This window comes from Lipotes vexillifer, unplaced genomic scaffold, assembly GCF_000442215.2.
Source record: "Lipotes vexillifer unplaced genomic scaffold, Lipotes_vexillifer_v1.1 scaffold905, whole genome shotgun sequence".
Taxonomy (NCBI): Eukaryota; Metazoa; Chordata; class Mammalia; order Artiodactyla; family Lipotidae; genus Lipotes; species Lipotes vexillifer.
In genome coordinates, this window is record NW_006796034.1 from 349,897 (window position 1) to 372,352 (window position 22,456).

The 22,456-nt window shown below is 47.3% G+C and overlaps 1 protein-coding gene across 3 annotated transcripts in view; it reads right to left on the reverse strand.

Annotated features, from left to right (window-relative positions):
- The window catches only part of BCAR3 (BCAR3 adaptor protein, NSP family member), a 117,177-nt gene that overhangs the window by 33,166 nt on the left and 61,555 nt on the right, over window positions 1–22,456 (reverse strand). The window contains exon 1 of one of the 3 annotated variants that reach the window (XM_007468106.1): window positions 18,833–19,116. The exons of the other annotated variants lie outside the window; for them this stretch is intronic. Coding sequence (XP_007468168.1) covers window positions 18,833–18,916 — 84 coding nt within the window. The 5' untranslated portion in view covers window positions 18,917–19,116. Of the gene's footprint in view, window positions 1–18,832; window positions 19,117–22,456 lie in introns of those variants that run through there. 3 annotated transcript variants of the gene reach the window in all.

Here is a 22,456-nt window from a genome sequence, read left to right on the forward strand (position 1 = left end):
GGGGGGGGGGGAGGGGGAGGAGGTGTAAGAAAATGTGCTATGTACGTAAATTAAGTAATAAGTATACCTTGAGCAGGAAAGAAAGGGAAGAAGAAAGGGAGGGAGGGATGGAGGCAGGGCTTAGTAACTACTGTGTCAGGGTTACCCACTCACATGGCTCCGCTTCTAAATCTTTTTCCGGTCCCAGTCATTGGCTCTGGGGTCTGAGACGAGAGGTAGGTAAACGGATAACTACAGCAAATGAGGGGACGGATGAGGCCCACAACTGTCCAACCAAATTGAAGTTTAGCCAGAAAATTCATAAATTACTATCATTGCTGCTTTTCATGGAAATCTGAGTCTAGCTATTACTTTCCTACTGCCAGCATTTTCATAACCCTGATGTCAACGGATGTTATAGCACACGGTGTTTAAGAGCTCAGGCCAGCCTGCCCCCTCCATCCATAGGCCACTGTGCCACTCATCAGCTGTGTGGCTCTGGGCAAGTGACTTTACCTCTCTGTAGAGCTCCTGGTCTGCAAAACGGGGATAATAACATATGACGACAGGTTAATAGGGACGAAATGGATCAATATCCGTCAAGCGCTTATGACATACCGTGGCACACAGACGGCGCGAACTGTTAACTGTTTTTATAGGCCTATATCAGAATGCTATTCACCTGGTTAAATAAAATGAACAGTTTACGTTTGAGGTGTTTAAGGTCTGATGCACAGGCACGGTGGGTGGGTCAGTATTTGGGAGGAAAGCAGTTAGGGAAAGCAGCCTGGTACTTGTTTAAGTGCCCACTGGCTACCCCAATCCTCTTCAGAAGCCCGCTGTCCACCTGCCCCAGGCCCTCTGGTCTGGTTACACGGCCAGGACCAGTCCTAGCTTGCTGAGGCCGCCTCCAAAAATCACTCTAATCTGGAATGAACATCTCTGGAGCCCCACACCGCAGGCAAGTCTGGTCTTGACAGGCTGGAATAGCTGGAGCCCAGGAGATGGTTGGAAAACACATTCTGGAGGCACAGAGCCAGCTCCACCGACGTGCTGGGAACCTCGATTAACAAGGAAACCCACATTTCAACAGTTCTCTGAGGAAGAAAAAGCTGTTCCAGCCCAGGGAGGAATGGAGCTCAGGGTCTCCTCTTGCAATGGCTGTGTGATGTGCGATCCTGCATTTCAAATCAGGCACAACAATGGGACCCAGGCTCTCCGGAGGTTTGTGTTCCTAAGTCTGGGGGATGAGGGACGCGTGCTCACCACCATCGGTGGGAAAGCCCCAGAGCCGCTGTGGGAGACCATTGAGAGGATTAGGAAAAGATGGCATCTGCATTGTAACTAATATTTTACTCTCTCCCTGCGTGGAAGGAAAGCTTCCCAGTTCCCACAGAATTTAAATTGTGCAAATCACCCAGAAAGACCACATCCCCAGGCTGGGAGCTGTGGATGGATAGGAAAAGACTGCGGAGGCACCATCTTGGGGCCACAACAACAATGGTGACCAAGCAGTTTGCCAACCCTCAGGCTGCTGGCGGGTGATGACAGGCTGGGTCCCTACCCTCAGGAGGGCACATTCCCCTAGAAGCCCACACAGGGAATAGTTTAACACATCCCTGAGCTCCGGAGACAGAACGCTGGGATCTCATCCCTGCCCCTACAGCTCCTTAGCCTGGGCAAGTTATGCCACCTCTTTATCCTTCGGTGTTCCCATGTCAAAAAGGCCCCATATGGGGTGGGGGGTAGGAAGGAGAAGACGGGGTATCAGGGTTGGCCCTTGAGGATAAAACTTGAGAACAGTAAGTGTGCTTTGGGCATGTGAGCTAAGAGCAGGTGGGCCTGGTCAGATAAAGGCGCTGTCTGGGGAGGACAGGGCTAGGGCAGGCGGAGCCCCCCCCTCCCCAACACCCCAAGCACCCGTTTTCTCTCCCCGGGAGAGCTCCATCTTTTCTCTAAGTATGTGGCTCAAACCTATCTCCCTGGACATTGCTGGCTGGCCTGGCTAAGTCCCTGACCCAAGCTGGCCTAACCAAACTTCTTTCTGGGATCTTTCTAAGGGAACTGAGTGAAGGACACCCTACGTGCTTGTGAAAACGTCATGAGCCTGGAAGAAAGGAGGTTGCTTCACCTTATGTTGACCAGACTGGGCTGAGAGAATATGAAGTCACTGTGCAAAGAGAAGAGAAGGAGGAGGTGGGAGGGTCCCAGTGGCACACACATCCCTAACCCCAGCTGATCATGTTAACTGGCAAACTCCCCTGATACCTCAGTTAGTTTGTGCTGGACTCCTGTCACTTGTGACCAGAGAAGTCCTGACCCAGGAAGGCAGAGATCACACAGATCAGACAGAGGGGCACTGTAGACTGAGAGGTTAGACCTTCACACTCCAGACGCTGAGGGCCATTGACACTTTCTGCCCGGGAAGGCAACAGGTACAAAAAAAAAAGATGCTTTCGGACGGATCAATCTGGCTGCGGTGAGCGGAAGGGACTGGACGGGGCTGGGGTTAGCGGCACGAGGCCAGCTCAGAGTCTTTTGAAATGTGCTGATGATGCCCAAATCCCCATCTCCAGCCTTTAGGGTTGCTGCTGTGGTAGGGATATTTACCAGAATCCCCTTCAGAGGTCAGATGCCAGCACGGATAAACGGAACTCATCTTTCCTGCAAAGCCTGCCCTTCGCCTCCTTTCCCCGTCATTGGCACCTCCACTGCCCTCATTACTCAAACTAGGACCCTCAGAACTGGCTTCCACTGATCAAGAAATTCCTGACTATACCTCTCACCAACAAGGCCCCGTGGTAATAATCCCCGTGGAGGTTATCATGTCCTGTTCTCCCTGAACTTTCACAATAGCCTCCTGACAATTTCCCTGCCCCCATGTCTAGCGCTACAACCCACCACCTACAAAGCCACAGATCATCATATCCTCAGAGACTTTAGTCAAGGGGTGCCCCAGCTAGGGCTGACATGAGATCCAGAGTCTCTTCTAGCCCCTCCTCCCCCAAAATGGATCGGCTTCTTATGTCCGGTTTTCACTCTCCCGGGGCTCAGACCCGGCCCATAAGGGACACAGACGCCCATCGCCCTCTCCTCCCAGATCCCTGAGCTTTGAACACATTACATTCCTTGAAGCCCAGTGAGCTGATGCACCACTCTTGCTATATACTGACACCTCGTACAGGGATCCAGGTCTGAATTTGCTAGGAGGCCCAGGTCACGAGAAGGCTGTGGATGCCTACGTGAGGCATCTTTGTGGGTCCCCAGAAATAAGTGGCAGAGGCTTGAGGGATGGGGGAGATGGGCAGGGGTACTGCCATTATGCAGTGGGTCCATGAGTCAGCAGATTTGGGGCATTAAAGTTTTTTGGACTTTATTTAAAGGGTCCACATGTTCCAAAGGGCTCACAGTATCCTACACATAAAACCCAAAGGCAGGAGATGCCCTTCTCCATCTGGCCCCGAGCTCCCTTTCTGAGGCACACTGAGACAGGGCCCTGGTCACAGGACCTTCCACAGCTTCATGGACACACAGTCCCTTATGTCCCTCCTCCATGCCTTCTCTCGTGGTCCAGAGACAGTGACCCACCTGCAGATGCCACTGTGTAGCCTGGCTGGAGCCCAGGCTGGGGGATGGGGAGAGGCCAGAGGGGAGCTGGAAGAGGCAGGCAGGGCCTTGAAGGCCACGCTGAATTAGTCTGATTTTATCAAAGGGGGCAGGGAATCCACTAACACACTCTACACAGTGGGGGCAATGCAGTCTGCCAGGCATGAGCTCCTTGAGGGCAGAGGCCATGGCTTACTTGCTTTGGGCTCCCACAGCCTGGTGGCTGGCAAGCAGCATGTACCCAGTAAACACCTACTGACTGGAACCATGCTTACCATTCCACCCTCCGTGTGGCAGCTTCCTTGCCACTGGGTGGGGAGAAAAAGAAAGAGTCTGGAGGTTGGTCAAGAACAGGTGACAAAAAAACAGAGTCACAGGTCAGTGGGACAGAATAGAGAGCCCAGAAATGAGCCTGCCCTTGTGTGGGCAATTAATCTAAGAGGCAAGAATATACAATAGAGGAAAGACAACCTCTTCAGTAAATGGTGTTGGGAAAACTGGACAGCTATATGCAAAAGAATCAAACCGGACTACCTTCTCATGCCATATACAAAAATAAACTCAGATGGATTAAAGACTTACATGGGAGACCTGAAACCATAAAACTTCTAGAAGAAAACGTAGGCAGTACATTCCTAGATGTCGGTCTTCGTAACATATTTTTGGATATGTCTCCTCAGGCAAGGGAAACAAAAGCAAAAATAAACAAATGGGACTAGATCAAACTACAAGGCTTTGCACAATGATGGAAACCATCAACAAAATGGAAAGGCTGCCTATTGAAGAGAAGATATTTGCAAACGATATAACTGATAAGGGGTTAATATCCAAAATATACAGAGAACTCATACAACTCAAGAGCAAAAGACCAAACAACCTGATTTTTAAAAACGGGCAGAGGATCTAGATAAACATTTTTCTGAAGAAGACATACAGATGGCCAACAGGTACGTAAAAAGATGCTCAACATCACAAATCATCAGGGAAATGCAACTCAAAACCACAATGAGATATCACCTCACACCTGTCAGAATGGCTATCATTAAAAAGACAACAAATAATAAGTGTCGGTGAGGATGTGAAGAAAAGGGAATCCTCATGCACTGTTGGTGGAAATGTAAATGAGTGCAGATGCTGTGGAAAACAGTATGGACATTCCTCAAAGAATTTAAAATAGAACTACCATGTGACCCAGCAATTCCACTCCTGGGTATTTATCTGAAGAAAACCAAAACACTGATTAGAAAAAAATATATGCACCACTATGTTTACAGCAGTATTATTTACAATAGTCAAGATACGGAAGCAACCTAAGTGCCCATCAATAGATGAATGGATAAAAAAGATCTGGCATATATACACAATGGAATATTACTCAGCCATAAAAGAGAATGAAATCTTGCCATTTGACACAACATGGATGGACCTAGAGGGGGTATCAAGCTAAGTGAAATAAGTCAGACAAAAAAAGACAAATACTGTATGATTTCACTTATATGTAGAATCTAAAAAAACAAAACAAGGAACAAACATAACAAAACAGAAACGGACTCACAGATACAGAGAACAAACAGGTGCTTGCCAGAAGGGAGTGGGGTTGGGGGATGAGAGAAATAGGTGAGGAAGATTAAGAGGTACAGACTTCCAGCTGCAAAATAAATGAGTCAGGGGATGAAATGTACAGTGTGGGGAATATAGTCAATAATTACGTAATATCTTTGTATGGTGACAGATGGTAACCAAACTTATGGTAAATCATTATGAACGTAGAGATGTATCAAATCACTATGTTACATAACAGGAATTAACAGAGTGTTGTAGGTCAATTACACTTCAAAAACAAACCAACTCATAGAAAAAGAGATCAGATTTGTGGTTACCAGAGGTGCGGGGCGGGGTGGGGGGGGGGGGGTGGGGAATTGGATGAAGGAGTCAAAAGGCACAAACTTCCAGTTATAAGATAAATAAGTCCTGGGGATGTAACGTACAACATGATCAATATATTTAACTCTACTGCACATTACATATGAAAGTTGTTAAGAGAGTAAATCCTAGAGTTCTCATCACAAGGAAAACAATATATTTTTTCTATTTCTCTAATTTTCTATCTACAGGAGATGATGGATGTTCACTAAACTTATTGTGATCATTTCATGACGTATGTAAGTCAAATCGTTATGCTGTACACTTTAAATTTAACAGTTCTGTGTGTCAGTTATACCTCAATAAAACTGGAAGAAAAAAAAAAAGAACAGATGACCCTGACCACCTTTCTAGACTTCTCTTAACTTGTGTCTGTCTGCACCTGGGAGTAATAGCACCCACTTCACAGGACTACCTGACCTGATGCACCTGGAATTAAAAAAAAAAAAAGGAACTGGCACAGTGCCTGGCACACGGTAGGTGCTCATGTGGAACAACGTAGAATTTGAACCCTCTAAAGATGCTTCTTAGCTAAAAAGTAGAAAGTTACTTCACTAAAGAGTTTTTTAAAAAACGAATTATACAACCCATCAGAAGGTTTTAGAGATATTTGGTCTTTGAGAATTTATCAATAGTTCTGATGGAATAAAAAAAACTAGAAGTTGGAACTACCAATTTCTACTTAGGTGTAGATATGTTTATTCTGTTTATTTCAGTTCCAAGTCCATAGTTGCTGGGGTTTTGATTAGCACTAAATGGTTCCATCTGTGCAGGGTGACGTGCCACTGAACACCTGTAAGAAGGCACTTTCCCTCAGCGCCATGCGTCTCAGTACTAACATGCACACGTGGTTACTCCAGCCGGCCACACGTCCACAGCACACAGGACAGAGTGGCAGCATGAGAGTGTAAGAAAGTTGTGTGTTTTGCACGAGGGCTGAGACGTCCTGGTACAGAGATGATGTGTCCTTCAGGGCCTTGGAGGCTTAGTCATCGATATGTTTTTTTGTTGAATTTTTAAGGTTGGGATGATTTTCTAGTCATTCATTCTATGACCAAGGTTAGGAATTAACTTGCTTGAAATAAAAAAAGGAGGATGGGAATGTGTGCAAGAAAAGAGGAAGGGAGGGAGCAAGCTTCTGGGCTATTCTGTCCTAGTTCAGAGTGTTGGGCCACAACACCCAGAAAGCTATCGGGCTCTCAGACAAAAGCTTCTCTCTTCTGCCCTGGGCCGCTCTACTCAACTGAGGGAGAGGTCCACAAAAGTCCAGGCCACTCATCGGGTTGTACCAAACAACTCCACAGGTCATGTTTTTCCATAAATCTCATCCAGAAATTATGATCACAAACAAAATTGTAAGTCCGACTGCATGTAAAATTGGTCTAATTTCTCAGCAAAGACCATGTCCTCTGATGAGCTGATGGGAAACCCCTCTGAGTCCGCTGTGAACTGCCCCCAGGTGGCCAGGGCACTGCCAGAGTCCGGAAAGACCCTCATCTCAGAGCCACTGAACTCCAGCAAGACATGTAATGACGTGACAGCTGTGCCATCTCGAACCCTAACGAATGCTGTAAACACGTGAAGAGGTGGAGCTCCTCCACCCTGGAAAAAGCACACTTTTGATCACCATTACAGGAGTATTCTGAAGCCTCACCAAGCCTCTTAGCATCTAGGGTTGGCTAACAAGTAAACCCGCCTAAAAATGAGATTTTTTGGAGATTTCAGACACTCAGACCCTTTGAAACACTGCCTTGTGCTGAATTTTAAGCAGTGGACCAGTTTATGACCAAATTCCAAAGTATATCAAGGGCTTTCAGAGATCCAAGTGGTATTTTTACTGTTGAAAACCTGCATAAATTGATCACGAAGCCACAGAATGAATAAATCCCAATTACTTCTGCCACTATTAACCCTGACCACAGGCTGAAAAACAAAAATCCACTTCTCCACTTGTTTCAGGCCCAACAATTTCTAGTACAAACCTTCAACTGTTTTAATCTGAGGTAGAATAGAATGAAAGGGGATGGCATTTGTGGCAATCCTAAGGCCTTGAAATGAAACTATTCGTATATTGGGTTCTGCGCCACCTTTGACTGACACTCGCTGGCTTTATGGCTTGCCTAAAAATATTTTATTATAATCCAAAGATAAGTGAAGAAAGGCTTGAATTTACTAATCCAACTTTTCCCACTGGGGTGCTAGGCTAGACAAATATAGTTTCTCATGCTGATAACTGTGATTAAAGTCAAAGTCTTTACCTAAGTAAAGAATTAATTTGTAACTAAAAGTCCAAAGAGAAAAAATGTCAGATTCAAATTTTATATCTCCTATTTGGTAGACAAAAGCAAATGGTGGCATGGGCAGTTGGGCATTTCAGCCTGGCCCAGAGCAGTGGGGGGTGGCCACACAGTGGCCTGGCCATTGGCTCCGGGATGTGTACAACAGAGGGACATTATGTCTAAGGAGGGGCCCTTCGTAAACAGCCATTGAAAATTTGTATACCGTAGCCGCCTGGCAGGTGGCAATAGAGCGTCTTGAGGAAAGGGTGCCTAATTCTAATTCACACAAGGTACTCTGTGGGCTAGCAGGGAAAGGCCCTGAGCTGTCCCGGAGGCTCTCTGCCTGTTAGGTGTTGGGCTCTTGACAAATGGGGACCTCTGGTCTCACTTGGGCCCCTTGCCTCCGAGCCTGCTCCTTTCAATCCTGAGATTCAAGCTCAGTGACGCAGTCTTTGGAGGCAGCTTCCTAACCCACACAATGCTTCACCCTGTTGGCCAAAGTTCTGCAGAAACAATCAGGTAGTTTTTTTCTTTTTTTAATTTTTGGTTGCGTCCGGTCTCAGTTGCGGCACGCAGGATCTTTCGCTGTGGCTCGCGGGCTCCCGAGCACACGCAGGCTCAGTGGTTACGGTGGCCGGACTTAGTTGCCCCGCGGCGTGTGGGTCCTTAAGTTCCCCGACCAGGGATCGAACCTATGTCCCCTGCATCGGAAGGAGGATGCTTAACCACTGGACCACCAGGGAAGTCCCAGGTAATCAGTTTTAAATCAAGAGCTTGAGAGTCACTGGAACACTGTGCCTTTGATTAAACTCAAGGACTTACCAAGTGCCTGCTGTGCCGCTCGGCCTCCTAGGCTAGACCTGAGGGGAGATGCAGACATGAGTAAGAAATATTCCATGGCCTGACATGGGCTACAGAGCCTCTTTGAGGAGACGAGACATCCGAAGGGAATGAACAGTAATAAATCACAAGTTGTTTTGCTGAAGTTCTCAGTGTTTATCTTATTTGAGGTCAGTGAGGGCCTTTGGCTCCTTCTGAGAAAGGACTCAGTAGCAAACAGATTTCATAAAATCTCAATAAGTTTCAGCATTCTGAAACACTTCAATTAATTTGATGCTAACGTTTAAGTTCCTTGAAGACATAAATTTCTCTTTTCTAAATCCTAGAAAGAATCTCATCTTCAGCAAAGATTCTACAGATGGGTTTTGATGCCATTTTACCATTTTATAATTAAACCTGAGTAATTTATCACACTTTACATCAGATTCTCACTCCAGTGCCATTAAAAACTGATTTGCAATTTGCTGTTAAATTAAGATGCTTCGTTTTTTTACTTTGTGTGATTTTCCTTTTCACAGACAAATGATGATACAGGGGCCGTCAGACACTAGCACAGATAGGAAAATGCCATCAAACCCCCCAGAGAGCCCAAGTCCAAGAGATTTCATTTTTTTCATTATCAAACCTTATCAAATGCTTATTAAAAGAGGCTCAGAAACCATGAATAAGAAACACGAAGAGGATATCTGTGGAACTCCGTGCTTATCAAGGTTCTGTGAAATTCGCATTAAAATTCTGCTTTCCATATGTGTAAATGAAAAAAGACTAATTTTAATTTGTGCAGACTGGAGCCTTGACGCAGCGTACTCTCTAAGCAGGCAGCAGTAACTTAATCCTCCATTCCAAACTGATTCCATTAGAATCATTCTGATTGGGACCCACGGCTCCCTTTCATGTTAAACTCCAGTTGCCTTTCATCCACAATCATTCTCTGGGCAAGATCTTCCCCACACCCTCCCATCCTGCTAGATCATGAAGCTATTGCTTTTGAAGTTCAATTTCATTTTGATGAAACACCAAGGGACTGAAAATTATTTTTCACTGAAGGAGACTGATTTCCGTCTGAAAACCGCAGGAAGAATTCTAAGTGTGACAGAATGTAGCACATCCAACACCAAGAATAGCGTTTTTCCTTCACAAAGGTTACTCACACGTGAAAGAACTTGCTGAATGCACTCATTACACCATAAGCTCTCCCCCCACCCCCCGCTCCCCTGGCCCCAGTGGGTTTGTCCATCATGTTTCTTACCCTTTTGACAAAGCATTACCCAGGGGCTCTCTCAGTGCTCAACTCCAAGGGGGTCTCACCTTTCTCTGGTAATAGAGAAACTGAAACACGATAAGATTTTCAACAAGCCGTTTGTTAACATCCTGCCCTGCTGAAAGCTATGGTGGGTACCCTCCCCTCTAGATCAAATGTAGGTGGTGACTTCCTGAAGCAGACATCTAAATCACCCCCATGAGGCAGCCCTGTATTCTGATTCTTCCCAGTGAGAAGTTGGATGTGCCACACTTAGAAGGCTGAAGGTCACTGGTTGCACTTGATCCTTTATTGGGTCAGTGAAATGAAGGGCTTCAAATGAAAGCCAAGTACCAGTTCGACCGATGAAAACCTCCTCTAAACTGCTTTGCTCCCTTTAACCGTGTCCTCAAGTGACTTCCGATAACACCTCTCTCTCTCACACACACAAGCTAAATAAGACAACGCAAGTGAAATATTAATCGCTCCGTCTGGCAATGAGATTCCATCCAGTAAGAGTAGTGTTTTGTTAACATCTACGGCGAATGAAAAAACAGAGACTGCCCTGGCTAAGGCAGACCCAGGATAAGGGTTTAAAGACCAGCTGACCAAATTTCAGAACACAGAGAGAGCCAAACCAGAAATCTTTACCATTGGTAATTCAAGCTTGTTAATTCAACATCTTAATTCAAATTATGAGTGATGTGGAACACAGCTGTTCACCAAAATGGATGCCCTATTTGCTCTTCAGTAAGACTATCAGAAAATAAAAATCAACTTAATTTAAATACTATCCTTTTCAAAAAAAAAAAAACCAAAAAACCACCCAAAACCCCAATTCTCTCCTTTCCTTAATTCACCTCAAATGCATGAGGCATTACTGAATAAACAAAATGCATTGCGACTGAAAGACACTAGGAGATGTAATTGGAAGGAGAAACGAGATATGCCAAACACGTGGAGGAAAATCCAAAGATTCAGAAAGCCTTTCAGTGTGCGGGTGGAATAAATGACTTTCCAAATTCTCTCTTTGCAAAATAGCACATGACTAACAACTGTCTCAGAAAGTGCATTATAGATCAGAGCTAAGTACGGAGTAGGTTTTCAGTACAACTAAATGACTCATCACAGAATGGGTTTTGGCCAAGCATCGACTTCACTGCTTCCAATATACACCTCACACACAAGCCACTTTAAAGGTATATGTTTCTCCCGGAGGAGTTCAAAGTTCTTGACACCCACATAACTCATCTAACAATTTTTTTTTAAAAACACACAAACACCATGCTAGATGTCATGGACAGGATCAGGGAAGCAGCAGCTGGACTTAGAGGGATAAGATACCTAATACAACACAACTCAGATCTCATGAATCATATGATGTCCCTGGAATTAAATAAGTAGCAAGAATATTTATATCTCACAAGAGAAAACATGACCAAGGCCCTGAATTTTCGTGACTTGTTCAGACTTATGCAGTAAAGGATTGCCTGAAAACTAGAATCCAAGTCTCCCAAAGTATATGAAGAGCCAGACATGTTTACGGGAAAGACCTGGGGAACATGAGGACTGTGTTGACATATATGAAGGTTTGGGATGTTCTCATCCCAAGATGGCAGGTCACATATTCTTGGTTTAACTCCCTAGAGAAACAAATCCAGACTCCCTCCTGTCTTATTCCTAGGTGTCTACTCATACCAACTAATTTGGCCTCAAATAGACATGGTCATATTATGGAGCGGAAAAACATGTATCTGAAGTGTTATTATACCCATTTAACTGAAGAATAAGGTGGACATTGCAAGGCACGGATTTTGACTCAATACTAGGAGGAACTTTCTAGCAATTTAGAGTTTTCAAAAGTGGGAATGTATTGCCTTTAGGGTACAGTACACCTCCCATCTCTAGAAATGTCAAAAAGAAGGGTAATAAAATGACCTCCTACGAAGATTTAGGGCCAGATGACTGGTTAGGAAGTTACTGCAGAATTTTAAGCAGTAATAGATAATGAGGCCTAAAGTAGTACAGTACTGGTGGGAGAGACAGGAGGAAAGGGTGGATGAGAGAACAGTTTAGGAGTAAAATCATGAAGACATAACTGATCAGACATGGAAGATGAATAGGGGGAAAAGACATGGGAGCTCCGGGAAGACGACTGAGCCATCAAATTCCAGTATAGAAGCATGAGCGGGGAGTAAGTTTATGGAAGAAGATGTAGATTCTGAGGTACCTGTGGGCCATCCAGATGGAGTGGCTCACGAGGCCAGGGGATCCAGGTGCTATAGAGAAGGGCTTGAGAATCCTCAGTGAAGAGGGGGTATGCTGTCTCAAATGCCACGTAAGAGATGGGTTATAGAGGGAATATGAGAAGAGGGCTAGAAGACACTGGCTTTTTTAAGAGGGAGGCTAGAAAGAGAAGCTGAAGACAGGTGTCTTAGTCCATTTAAGCTACTATAAGAAAAATACGATAGACTGGGTGGCTTAAACAACAAACATTTATTTCTCACAGTTTCTGGAGGCTGGGAAGTCTAAGATCAAGGCACCAGCAGATTCAGTGTCTATTGAGAACTTGCTTTCTAGTTTATAGACGGCCATGTTCTTGCCATGTCCTCACATGGTGGAAGGGATAAGAGAGCTCTCTGGGATCCCCTTTATAAGGGCACTAATTCCATTCACCAGGGCTCCACCCTCATGACCTAATCACCTCCCAAAGGGCCTACCTGTTAACATCATCACATTCGAGGTAAGGATTTCAACATAAATTTTGGGGGGACACAAATATTCAGTCTATAACAACACAGCAGGATGGGTCGGGAAGGATCTAGGAGAAACAAGTAGAGTTCAGTGTCCTAGAGGTTGAGAGGAGACTTCCAGGAAAGGATGGCCAGCAGTGCCAAGTGCAGCAGATAGTTCTAATGGCATCAGAATTGGATGGCAGCCACAGGACTTTGCGAGGACAGGTCGCTGATCAGGTCAAGGGGACTGAGTGGCCAATGGGAAGTGAGGAAGCAGAGTCTGTGTTAACCAGCTTTGGGGATGGAGGAAGCCAGGGACCAGGAAGGAAGACATGGATATGATGATTATTTTTAGAATGGGGAAGACTGAAGCATGTCTAAGCTAAGAGGAAAGTGCTGGTAGAGGGGGACAACCTGAAGGCGCCTGAGGAGTCTTTGGGGAGGAGGGTGGTCATGGGCACAGGTGGCAGGGCTGGCCTTGGTCAGGGAGAGGGACATTTCATCCTCAGAGGCTGCAGGAAGGAAGAGAGGACACAGGTAGAGCTGTAGCTCGTGGGGGCAGGGGTGGGGATGTAAAAGTATCGGGCCTGGGGCTTCCCTGGTGGCGCAGTGGTTGAGAGTCCGCCTGCCGATGCAGGGGACACGGGTTCGTGCCCCCGGTCTGGGAAGACCCCACATGCTGCGGAGCGGCTGCGCCCGTGAGCCATGGCCGCTGAGCCTGGGCGTCTGGAGCCTGTGCTCCGCAACGGGAGAGGCCACAACAGTGAGAGGCCCGCGTACTGCAAAAAATTTAAAAATAAAAAAAATAAAAAATAAATAAATAAATAAATAAGTATAGGGCCTGATAGTCTGAACTGTTGCTGTGGAGTAAGAAACAGGGTCTTATTATGAGTGTTAAAAACAGGCTTAAAGAGAAGGTGGAGAGAGGAAAATACGAGTGAGCTGAGCAGGGACAAGCAGAGCGGACGGGAGGCTTCAAGGACGTTGTTATGAATTAGGGGAGACGCTGGTGACGCTCCTCAAACTCATCCTGCACACAAGGGGCCGACCCCAAACCCTCCCCCACTCCCATCCAAACTGTGTGCTGGCTCCCCGCTGCCCTGTGCCGTCTGTGCGCCGACCACCTCTCTGATCTCATCTCCTTCTGCTCCTCAACTTCAGCCTGAAGTCCCGTGTGTGATGCCCTTTCTCTCCCCAGGGCCTCTTCTACCTACGGCTCCTTTAGGAGTTGCCCAGTGTTACCTGCTCGGGGAGGTTCCCTGACCCAGAAATGGGTTAATGCCTCTGCCCAGCACCTCGCATTGTGCTGTGTATTCTCCCTGCCTTTGCACCACCACGTGGTACCTCTCCGTGGTACCTCGGAGAGAGCTGCCTGCGTGCCCATCTCCCCAGACGGATACGGAATTGCTCCTTTAGGACAAAAACTTTCACTCTGTCTCCCCAGCACCCATAGGCCCTTGATACACATGCTGGGCATGGGAGTGGGGGTGGGAGCGGGGAATGAGTAGATGAATTCTGAGTGGGAGATTGGCTCGCTGGTCCCTCAGATCCCATCTTACTACAATTAAAGAATCTAGGATTCTAGCTTGTTGGTTCTCTCTGTATACCTGCTTTTGTAAAAGCACACACGTATTAGAGTGGACACTGGGGAGAGTTCTCCATACAGACTAAAAGACTGATCATAGCTCTTTCATAAGATAGAAAAATAGGCCACGACATTCTCGTGGCCAGAGCCAGATTCCAATAGTAGCTCCCGGGGATATGGACATGCACTGAAAATCCAGATGAGGACAGAGATGCTGCAGTGATGTCCAACCCCAGGAGACACTCCTCTCCCCCACCAGGACAGCCTGAGTCTCCTCTGCTGCCCTGGGGACGTCCAAAATGTGCATCAGGTAAAAGCCCTCAGCTCTGTCTCTGAAGGCATCTTTAAACCCAGCGACAGAGGTCAGGGTCCTCCGCGTACTGCTGCCCTCTCACACGTGGGTGCATGATGACCGTTGTGGCGCACGCACCCCAATGACTCACCAGCATCCTTTCCAGTGTTTGGCACAGCTCCATCTCTCTGCGGTCCTGGAGGTGCTGACCCGCTAACAGAATTTTCCCAGGATCCCAGTCTCGTTTCTGCTTCCCACCCACGACTCTCCAACAAAAACAAGGTCTCGGCCAGGATCCAAGCTCCGGGGTCTGTGGTGAAGGGGGCACTGGGATCCAGCCCCCGTCAGGCACGTCCTTCCCCGATGCTGAAACCAGATCCCCGTGGCCCCCAGATGCCAATGGAATGCATTTAGGTTTCTTTTTAAAAGCTGTGCTAGGCCTTTTTTTTTTTTTTTTTTTTTTTGGAGAGCAGGAGAAATAAGTGAGCAACTACTAACTGCCACAAGGAGGGGCTGAGTCACTTCGAAAGACATTTCCCCAGTGGCTTTTTCCACCTTGCGCAGCTTGTGCTGGCGATGCATCAGCCCCATGACAAAGGCAACTTAAGCCACTGTCAACACCAGGGTGTATCACCAGTAACCAAGCTGTCACAACAGCAGACAGACCAAGGGATGGGCCACAGGGAAAATGAGCAGGACTTTCACTCTATTACATGCCACTCCAACACAGAAAGGTAGTTTCCAATGAAAACAAGTTCTGAGGGCCCAACCCTCCACGGATGGGCAGATGAGACACCTCAGGCTATAATGTGCATTCAGAGAGGCTCCAAATACTTTTTCCAGGGGCAAGGGAAATGATTTAAAGCAAAACAAAACACAACAATAGCAACCGCACGATATAAGCTCTTCCCACTATAGGGCACTTTGTGGCTGCAAAGACAGTCACACTTCTGTACGAGAATGTATATGCTTAAAATCCGCTGCCCTCTAACAAGGACTTCTCGTTGACAAGACCAGTGCCGCTGGACTTAGTGACTGGATAGCCAAGACTTACTGATTCATTTATCTACTAACTCCCTACTCCAACCTCCTTGTTGGTATTCTTTCAGAAAGGTGGCTATTCTGTACTGGCAAGGTAACTCCAGTCTCTTTGGTTCCCCTGAAGTTTCCTGACACAATCACACCCACCTTCATCAGGAGTAGCCACTGATAAGGCAGCACGTTTCAGCTCCGGTTCCCCTGCCCACACACAAGGAGAATCAGGGACTCGAGGGGCCAGAGAAGTGGGCGTCTGTCCCCATGGCCAGTTCCAGAAATAAGATCTATTGTGCTTCTCCTAAATTCCTTCTGCAGTTCTCTAGGAACCGGAAGGTGGCCCTGTCACTGCTGCAGGAAGGCGACCTAGTCTATGAAAACCAGTTCCGCGTCCTCCCTGAAGTCTTTCCTGAAAGCTGAGGTTCGCGCTATGCTTTCCCAACTGAATTGTTAACTGAGGTATTAGTAGGGACAGAATCATCTTGTCAGTGTTCACTGGTCTTACTATGGTATCGGAGAAAGGACACTTGGCTTGAGGCCACAGAATCTGATTTCTACACCTGGTTCCCCACTAAATTGAGTCTGGAGCAGGGAGCTTCTCTGAGCCTCGGCTTCTCCTCTGCGGAAAGGGGTAAACTACTGTCCTGCCTGATTTCAGCTTGTCTTGAGACCCCAGGGAGACAACTTGTGAAGGAACCTCAGACATTGGAAAGCCTTTTGCAAATGGAACGAAATGACACTATGGACTAATGGTCTTGTGGGAAGTCCTTCAAAGGCAGGAACCTGCCTCAGCTGTCATTAAATCACCGCCCCCCCCGCACCCCGCACCTAACAAAGTTCTTACACATGGAAAGGTTACGACATTCGCCATTCAGGGGTTTTCAAACTTGAATGTGCCCCACTAACGTCGTGGATCTGGAATATCTTCATGACGGACTCTTTTCCATTGCGTGTAAGCAAAATGTCCTTTCCTTTTCTTACTCGAGATCCAGAGGTATTTTGTGAAATGAGTGCCTTGTGTGAACCCTTCTGGGATGTTAAAATTGTGACCCTTGACATGGCCTCACCTCGTGAGGACCAGCAATGACTGCATATCCTTGACCTCCTCTCCATTCTTGGCCTCCCAATTAATTCTTTTCCAGGGCCTTTGTAATTCAAGTCCACACAAGACCCTTAAACACATACTAAATTCTGCAGAATCTCTGCAAATGAGAGCTTATTCCCTGAAAGCACCTGTGTGATTGGTCCCCTATGTAATGAAGGAGCTTTTATATGTTTAGTTTTCTTCCCATACAACAAACACTATTAATAACATTGTACTTTCTCCAGAGGTGATATGGATTAGACCAAATGGAAAGTTACCATGGCTACCACAGTGTTATTTTTGGTATGAGAAATTCATGCCAAGGGAAGCAGCATCCATGGTCAAGAACTGGACCTTTATTTCCGCTTTGCTATCAGGCAATCAATCCCAATTTAATTTTGAAACTCTAATTGCAACAGAAACTAATCATGGGCAGCAAGACCTGAAACCCCTAATTAAAGTGGGAGTCAATAAAGTGATGCAGCGTTATCACTGGGGCAACACTGGCAGGATGGGGGATTTGAGCACAGGTACGTTTTCTTTCCCAGGTAACTATCTAAGCAAAACAAGACAAGGAAACACATCCCAAGAGTCAGAGGGAAAGCCTGAGCTGGGTTGGAAGGCTTCAGGTTCTGGTGAGTAAGCAGTTCAGGTCCTCTCTCCGTGCTATGAAGATGCAACATACTAGGGTGGGACAGGAAGCCCAGGTGGGAAGGAGGGTGTTTCCACCGACAGTCAACCACCAAGAGTGGCCGTGGTGGAGAGGCCGAAGGATGGTTAGTTCAGACCAACCCCAGGTGTTACTGTGGCCTTTCTGTGCAGGCCCTGGAGAAAATAACTGCAGAGGCACAGTGGCCTCCAAACAGAATCTCATCACTCAGACCCAGATATTTATGGGCTGTTTCCTCAGATACCAAATGGTGAGTTGCACTTTTCTGAATTAGCAGAAGTTGGCTTGTGGGAGGACTTCTATTAGAGCGTAAATCTACTGCCAGTCCCTGCAGTGCGTGATTCCCTTCGGGACCTCCCCGTCTATCTCCGACAGCTTTAGAATACTGTTAATGGCATGACTTCATCTGCCCCACTCTAGAACGATCCGTATTTAGGCCGGAAACCGCATGGTCCTCACGTCAGCCCACTGGGCTCCAGGTTAGAAAGGGGCTCTTGAATCAGGGCGGAAACGCTCTTAACCTATGATCACTCATTCTCCTCCAAATTCCTTGACAAAGAGACAAAAATGAACTCGGCTGAATGGTTAGAAAGCTGTTCTGAACACTCCGAAAGGGCAGTAAAACTAGAAGAAGCCTCTCCTCTTCGTATTCACTGTCTATTTTTCTACAAAGGGCTCTTTCGCCCTGTAACAGGATTTCCTGTGAAATTTCCCTGTTGTAGCTTTTTCAGTGGCACCAAGTAAGTCAGTCCCTTAGGAGAGGGAGCTCTGCTGTCAGGGTGGGAAGAATTCCTTGAGAGCTTTCTGATTCCTATTTCCCATGAATAAATGAGGTCCTTAGTCATGCTGGGGCCGACAGGATTTTTCCAAGGCAGACAAGCCCCCAGATCAGTGACAGCCCACACTAAATGGAATTCTTAGTTGTGGTCACAGGTGGGCAACGGAACAGAGGCTTCGTCTTGAATTAGTCAAATGAGGTTCTTTGAATATTTTCATCAAAATAAACAGTGTATTGACATATTACCTTTGGTATTGATGTCTTGTAACAAAGGTTAAGAATGGGAGCATTCTTTAAATTAAAAAAAGTAAAGACAGTTCTGAATACGTAAACATTTTGGAACGTGACTGCAATTTGAAAGGAGATATTTGGTGGTTTTTGTACTTATATAGTTACTGACATAATGGAGCAGCAGGGTAAGTGGAGAGAGGGGCTCAGCCTTCATTACAAACAAGGGGTGGGGGAGAGGACAGAGAGAGAGAGAGAGAGAGAGAGAGAGAGAGAGAGAGAGAAAAGAAAAATAGTATTGAACTACCTTGGTATAAAATTTCAGCCCAAGGAAACTGAAAGTCTCTCGAAAAACAGAGCTTCATCCTAAAGCACAGACAAGGAGCTCCCTTCTGTGTGTCCCGATTCTGCTTCCAGAGGAGACATGCCACTAGGGGCTTATGAAGATCCATACGTCAAAGTCAGCACCTCTGTTTTTACAGCCAGCGGGCTGCAAACTTTTCTAGTGCTTTCAAGGCCCCCCCAAAGAATTTTAGATGTACCTTATCTCACACCTACCTTTACTCCAAGGAAAGACTTGCGGTGATAGAAGCAGCACAGAGCAGCCGAGAGGGTGTGGAAAGCATTGCATTCCTTAGGCATCTTTCAGTCTTCAGTCCCTGGACCACACACTCTCTTTAGGGTTAAAGGAGAGGGGGCTTGAGGCGTGAGAGCTCCAGTCCCGCTGCAGCAGCTGTGCTGCTCCAGCCCGCGGGCCGCGGGGGAGTGAGCGGCTCCGTCTCCCCGGCCGGGCTGGGACTTTCCCTCTCTGCCGAAGCCAGTACGATCCACTCGCTCAATTCTGGCAGGCGGGTGTCCAGCCTGCCATGCACACAGTGCCAGAAATCCTCATGTGACCAGACTCACTTTCTGATGAAATTCTAACCTCTTTTAGAAGAGGCTTTGGGCTTTAGCTGTCCCCTCAATTTAGAGACCCAGCAGAAATCATTATCCCCCCCCCCCAGGCAAGCTTTCCTCCCCAGGGCTGAAGTCACCAGGCAAGCTGCTCCTAGAGGCTTTGTCTGTTTGCTTGTCGCCCCAGCACCTAGGATTTCAAGAAGCACACATCACACCACCTTGTGATGAGACAGAGGTTCCTTTGAGAAAAGGACCCAAAGGCGAACTGGGTGTGACTTTCCCCTAGGAGCAATCCTAGAAGTCCAGAGAAACCTGGGCAGGATCCCCATCCCACTCTCTCAGCCACCCCCAGAACTGTTTATTTTTAATTAGGATGCTCCTGGCAGCCAGTTTGCAGCTGATAACGTTGGCATGGCCATCACTATTGGCAAAGCACTGTTGCCTTTAGGTGTTTAATTAGCAAGTCTGTCAGCTAACACCCTGAGCAGCCTGTGCCCTCCCCACCTGGCTGTGCAGCCTGTTGAGAGGATGGGGGACAGGCTACGTACCCTCTTTTTTTTTTTTTATTTTTTGCGGTACGCGGGCCTCTCACTGCTGTGGCCTCTCCCGTTGCGGAGCACAGGCTCCGGACGCGCAGGCTCAGCGGCCATGGCTCACGGGCCCAGCCGCTCCGCGGCATGTGGGATCTTCCCGGACCGGGGCACGAACCCGTGTCCCCTGCATCGGCAGGCGGACTCTCAGCCACTGCGCCACCAGGGAAGCCCCTACGTACCCTCTTTTGACGCAACTGTTTGTCCCACTCTCCTTCACTTTAAACGTTTCACTGTAATTGCCCATCCCGCCTAACCCAGATCCAGCGTGCGAACCTCACGTCCAACGCCACCAAGCACCACCAAGCGATTCTCCAGCGCTAAGAGGCCTTTACCCCTACCAAGAGCCTCCCGACACCTTAGGGGAAAGGAATTGCTTTTCTTCTTTCATTCCAGTCAGGGTGGATTCTCAACAATTCTGTTTTTTTTTTTTTTTTTTAATTTTTAATCAAACCCAGGTTTCTGCCTGTAGCGCTTCCTCTCCTACCGTTCCAAATATTAACTTTCTGTGGCTTCGGCCACTCAAAAATGGAATGTGTCCTGAAGCTTTCTAAAACTTCGCACAGGCAGAAACTTGTAATGAGGAAGAAACAGAACCTATTCAGTCCAGAAAGGAACAACACCAGATGAGGCATGAGGGAGGTATGAGAAATATCCAACAGGATTAATGTCAAATCCTCAGGAGGCCTCGGCCTTTGGACTAGGTCAAGTCAGCCTGTAAAAATAGAGAACTGTTTGTTCAATGCCTGGTGTGTGGCTTCTGTGCTTAAATGAGGGCTCTGGAGAGCGGCAGATCTCACGCTCACCTCAAGGGGCAGAGGCTCAGCCTAATAAACACCTCTAACGTGGGGATGGAGCTACAAAGGGCCTGTCATCACAGGAACAACCAGGGGGGCTGACTTCCTTTCTGCTTCCTCAACTGGCTCCCCGCCCCACATGATTCTGGGGCCCAGATGCGCAGCCCTGGGTCCTGGGAAGTCTACCTGAGACCTTGGAAGCAAGCACCAAGGGTGGTAGGATTCACGGGGTTTTTGAGCTGGAGGGGCCCTTGGAGATGGTCCAGTTGGTGGGTCAATACTGTCCCCCAAGGTCCATGAACTGGACCCATGAGGAAGCATTTTCTCTGTTTGCCCTCATTTCCATTAGATGGGGTTCAAAGAGTAAGTCCACATGAGCAGCCAGGGCCCATGGCCCCAGCAGTTTTGTGGGGATGACTCTTCAATCAGGCCAATAGTCACCAGGTAAGGGGCCCAGTTTGCACCTGCTGTTCCCCTTTGACAGGAAGTGACAAGCTCTGTCAGAATAAGAAACTCCCGGGACTTCCCTGGTGGAGCAGTGGTTAAGAATCCGCCTGCCAATGCAGGGGACACGGGTTCGAGCCCTGGTCCAGGAAGATCCCACATGCTATGGAGTAGCTAAGCCCGTGCGCCACAACTACTGAGCCTGTGCTCTAGAGCCTGAGAGCTACAACTACTGAGCCCGCGTGCCACAACTACTGAAGCCCGTGCGCCTAGAGCCTGTGCTCCACAACAAGAGAAGCCACCGCAATGAGAAGCCTGCGCACGGCAACAAAGAGTAGCTCCCAACCGCCGCAACTGGAGAGGAAAGCCCCCGCGCAGCAGCGAAGACCCAACGCAGCCAATAAATAAGTAAATAAGAAGAAACTCCCCAAGAGGCTAGCATCCCCGGCTCAGAAAAAGGGAGGGAAGCAGCTCCTTAAATCCTGCACAGAAATTCAGTGAGATTAGTCAGCCAAAGCCTCTGAATTCTGATATCCTACCCACAGAAAGACTGAATGAAGTGCATTCTTGAAAGAAAATATACTTAAAAAAACTCAGACATGTAAATTACATAGAATTACATAGTCAAGTGCTCCAGGGCCAGGGTAAAAGCAAAACAAAAGACAGGTCACTGCAGAATCACAGCTCTTGTCACCTGAGGCTTTCCCTGTTTACTCTAAAAAATGTCTCCATAATGCACGAAGAAATGGCTCTGTCAGGATTAAACAGTGAGCTACTCTTATTAGGTAACTGTCTCCTAAGCACTTTTTATTTTTTTGTTCCACACAAAAAATAATTCCTAAAGCAGCACTCCAAGGTTTTAATCAATTTTCCCCTGAAATGGCCAAGGAGAGAGACTAAAATAACATGTTGTCATTGCCACTAAAGATGACAGTTGCATGAATTCGTAAAGTGCCCTTCACTGACTTACGCTTTTTGATGTCTCCCATCCACGCCGATCAACTCTCCCCCACCCATTCTCCCCACAGTGATGATTCTATTCTAGTCACAAAGAAACAGAGGACCAGAACGGCGTGTCACGCAGCAGAGGACGGACAAAGGACCAGGAACTCCAGCCTATGCTTTTGCCAGAACCTGGTATCTGATCACCAAATATGATATTTTTTTAATGTCGTATAATTAAACCGGTTACTGACACAGCCCCATGAAAAAGGGTTGTGACCTGGGGTAGGTGGCCATTGTCTGATGATTTGGTACATGTGATCTAGGACCAGTCAAAGTTTGTATTCAGGGCTTTCTAAACACCATGCTCTTCTGGGGACAGGGGTCAGCATCTCTAATGCAACCCCAGGGACTGATGGAGGCGGGGTGGCCCAGACCAAGCAGCACAGAGCTCTGGGAAAGCGCTGTGCTCTCCAGCGCCCCCTCTGGCCTCCTGGGAGGCTCACTCCTCT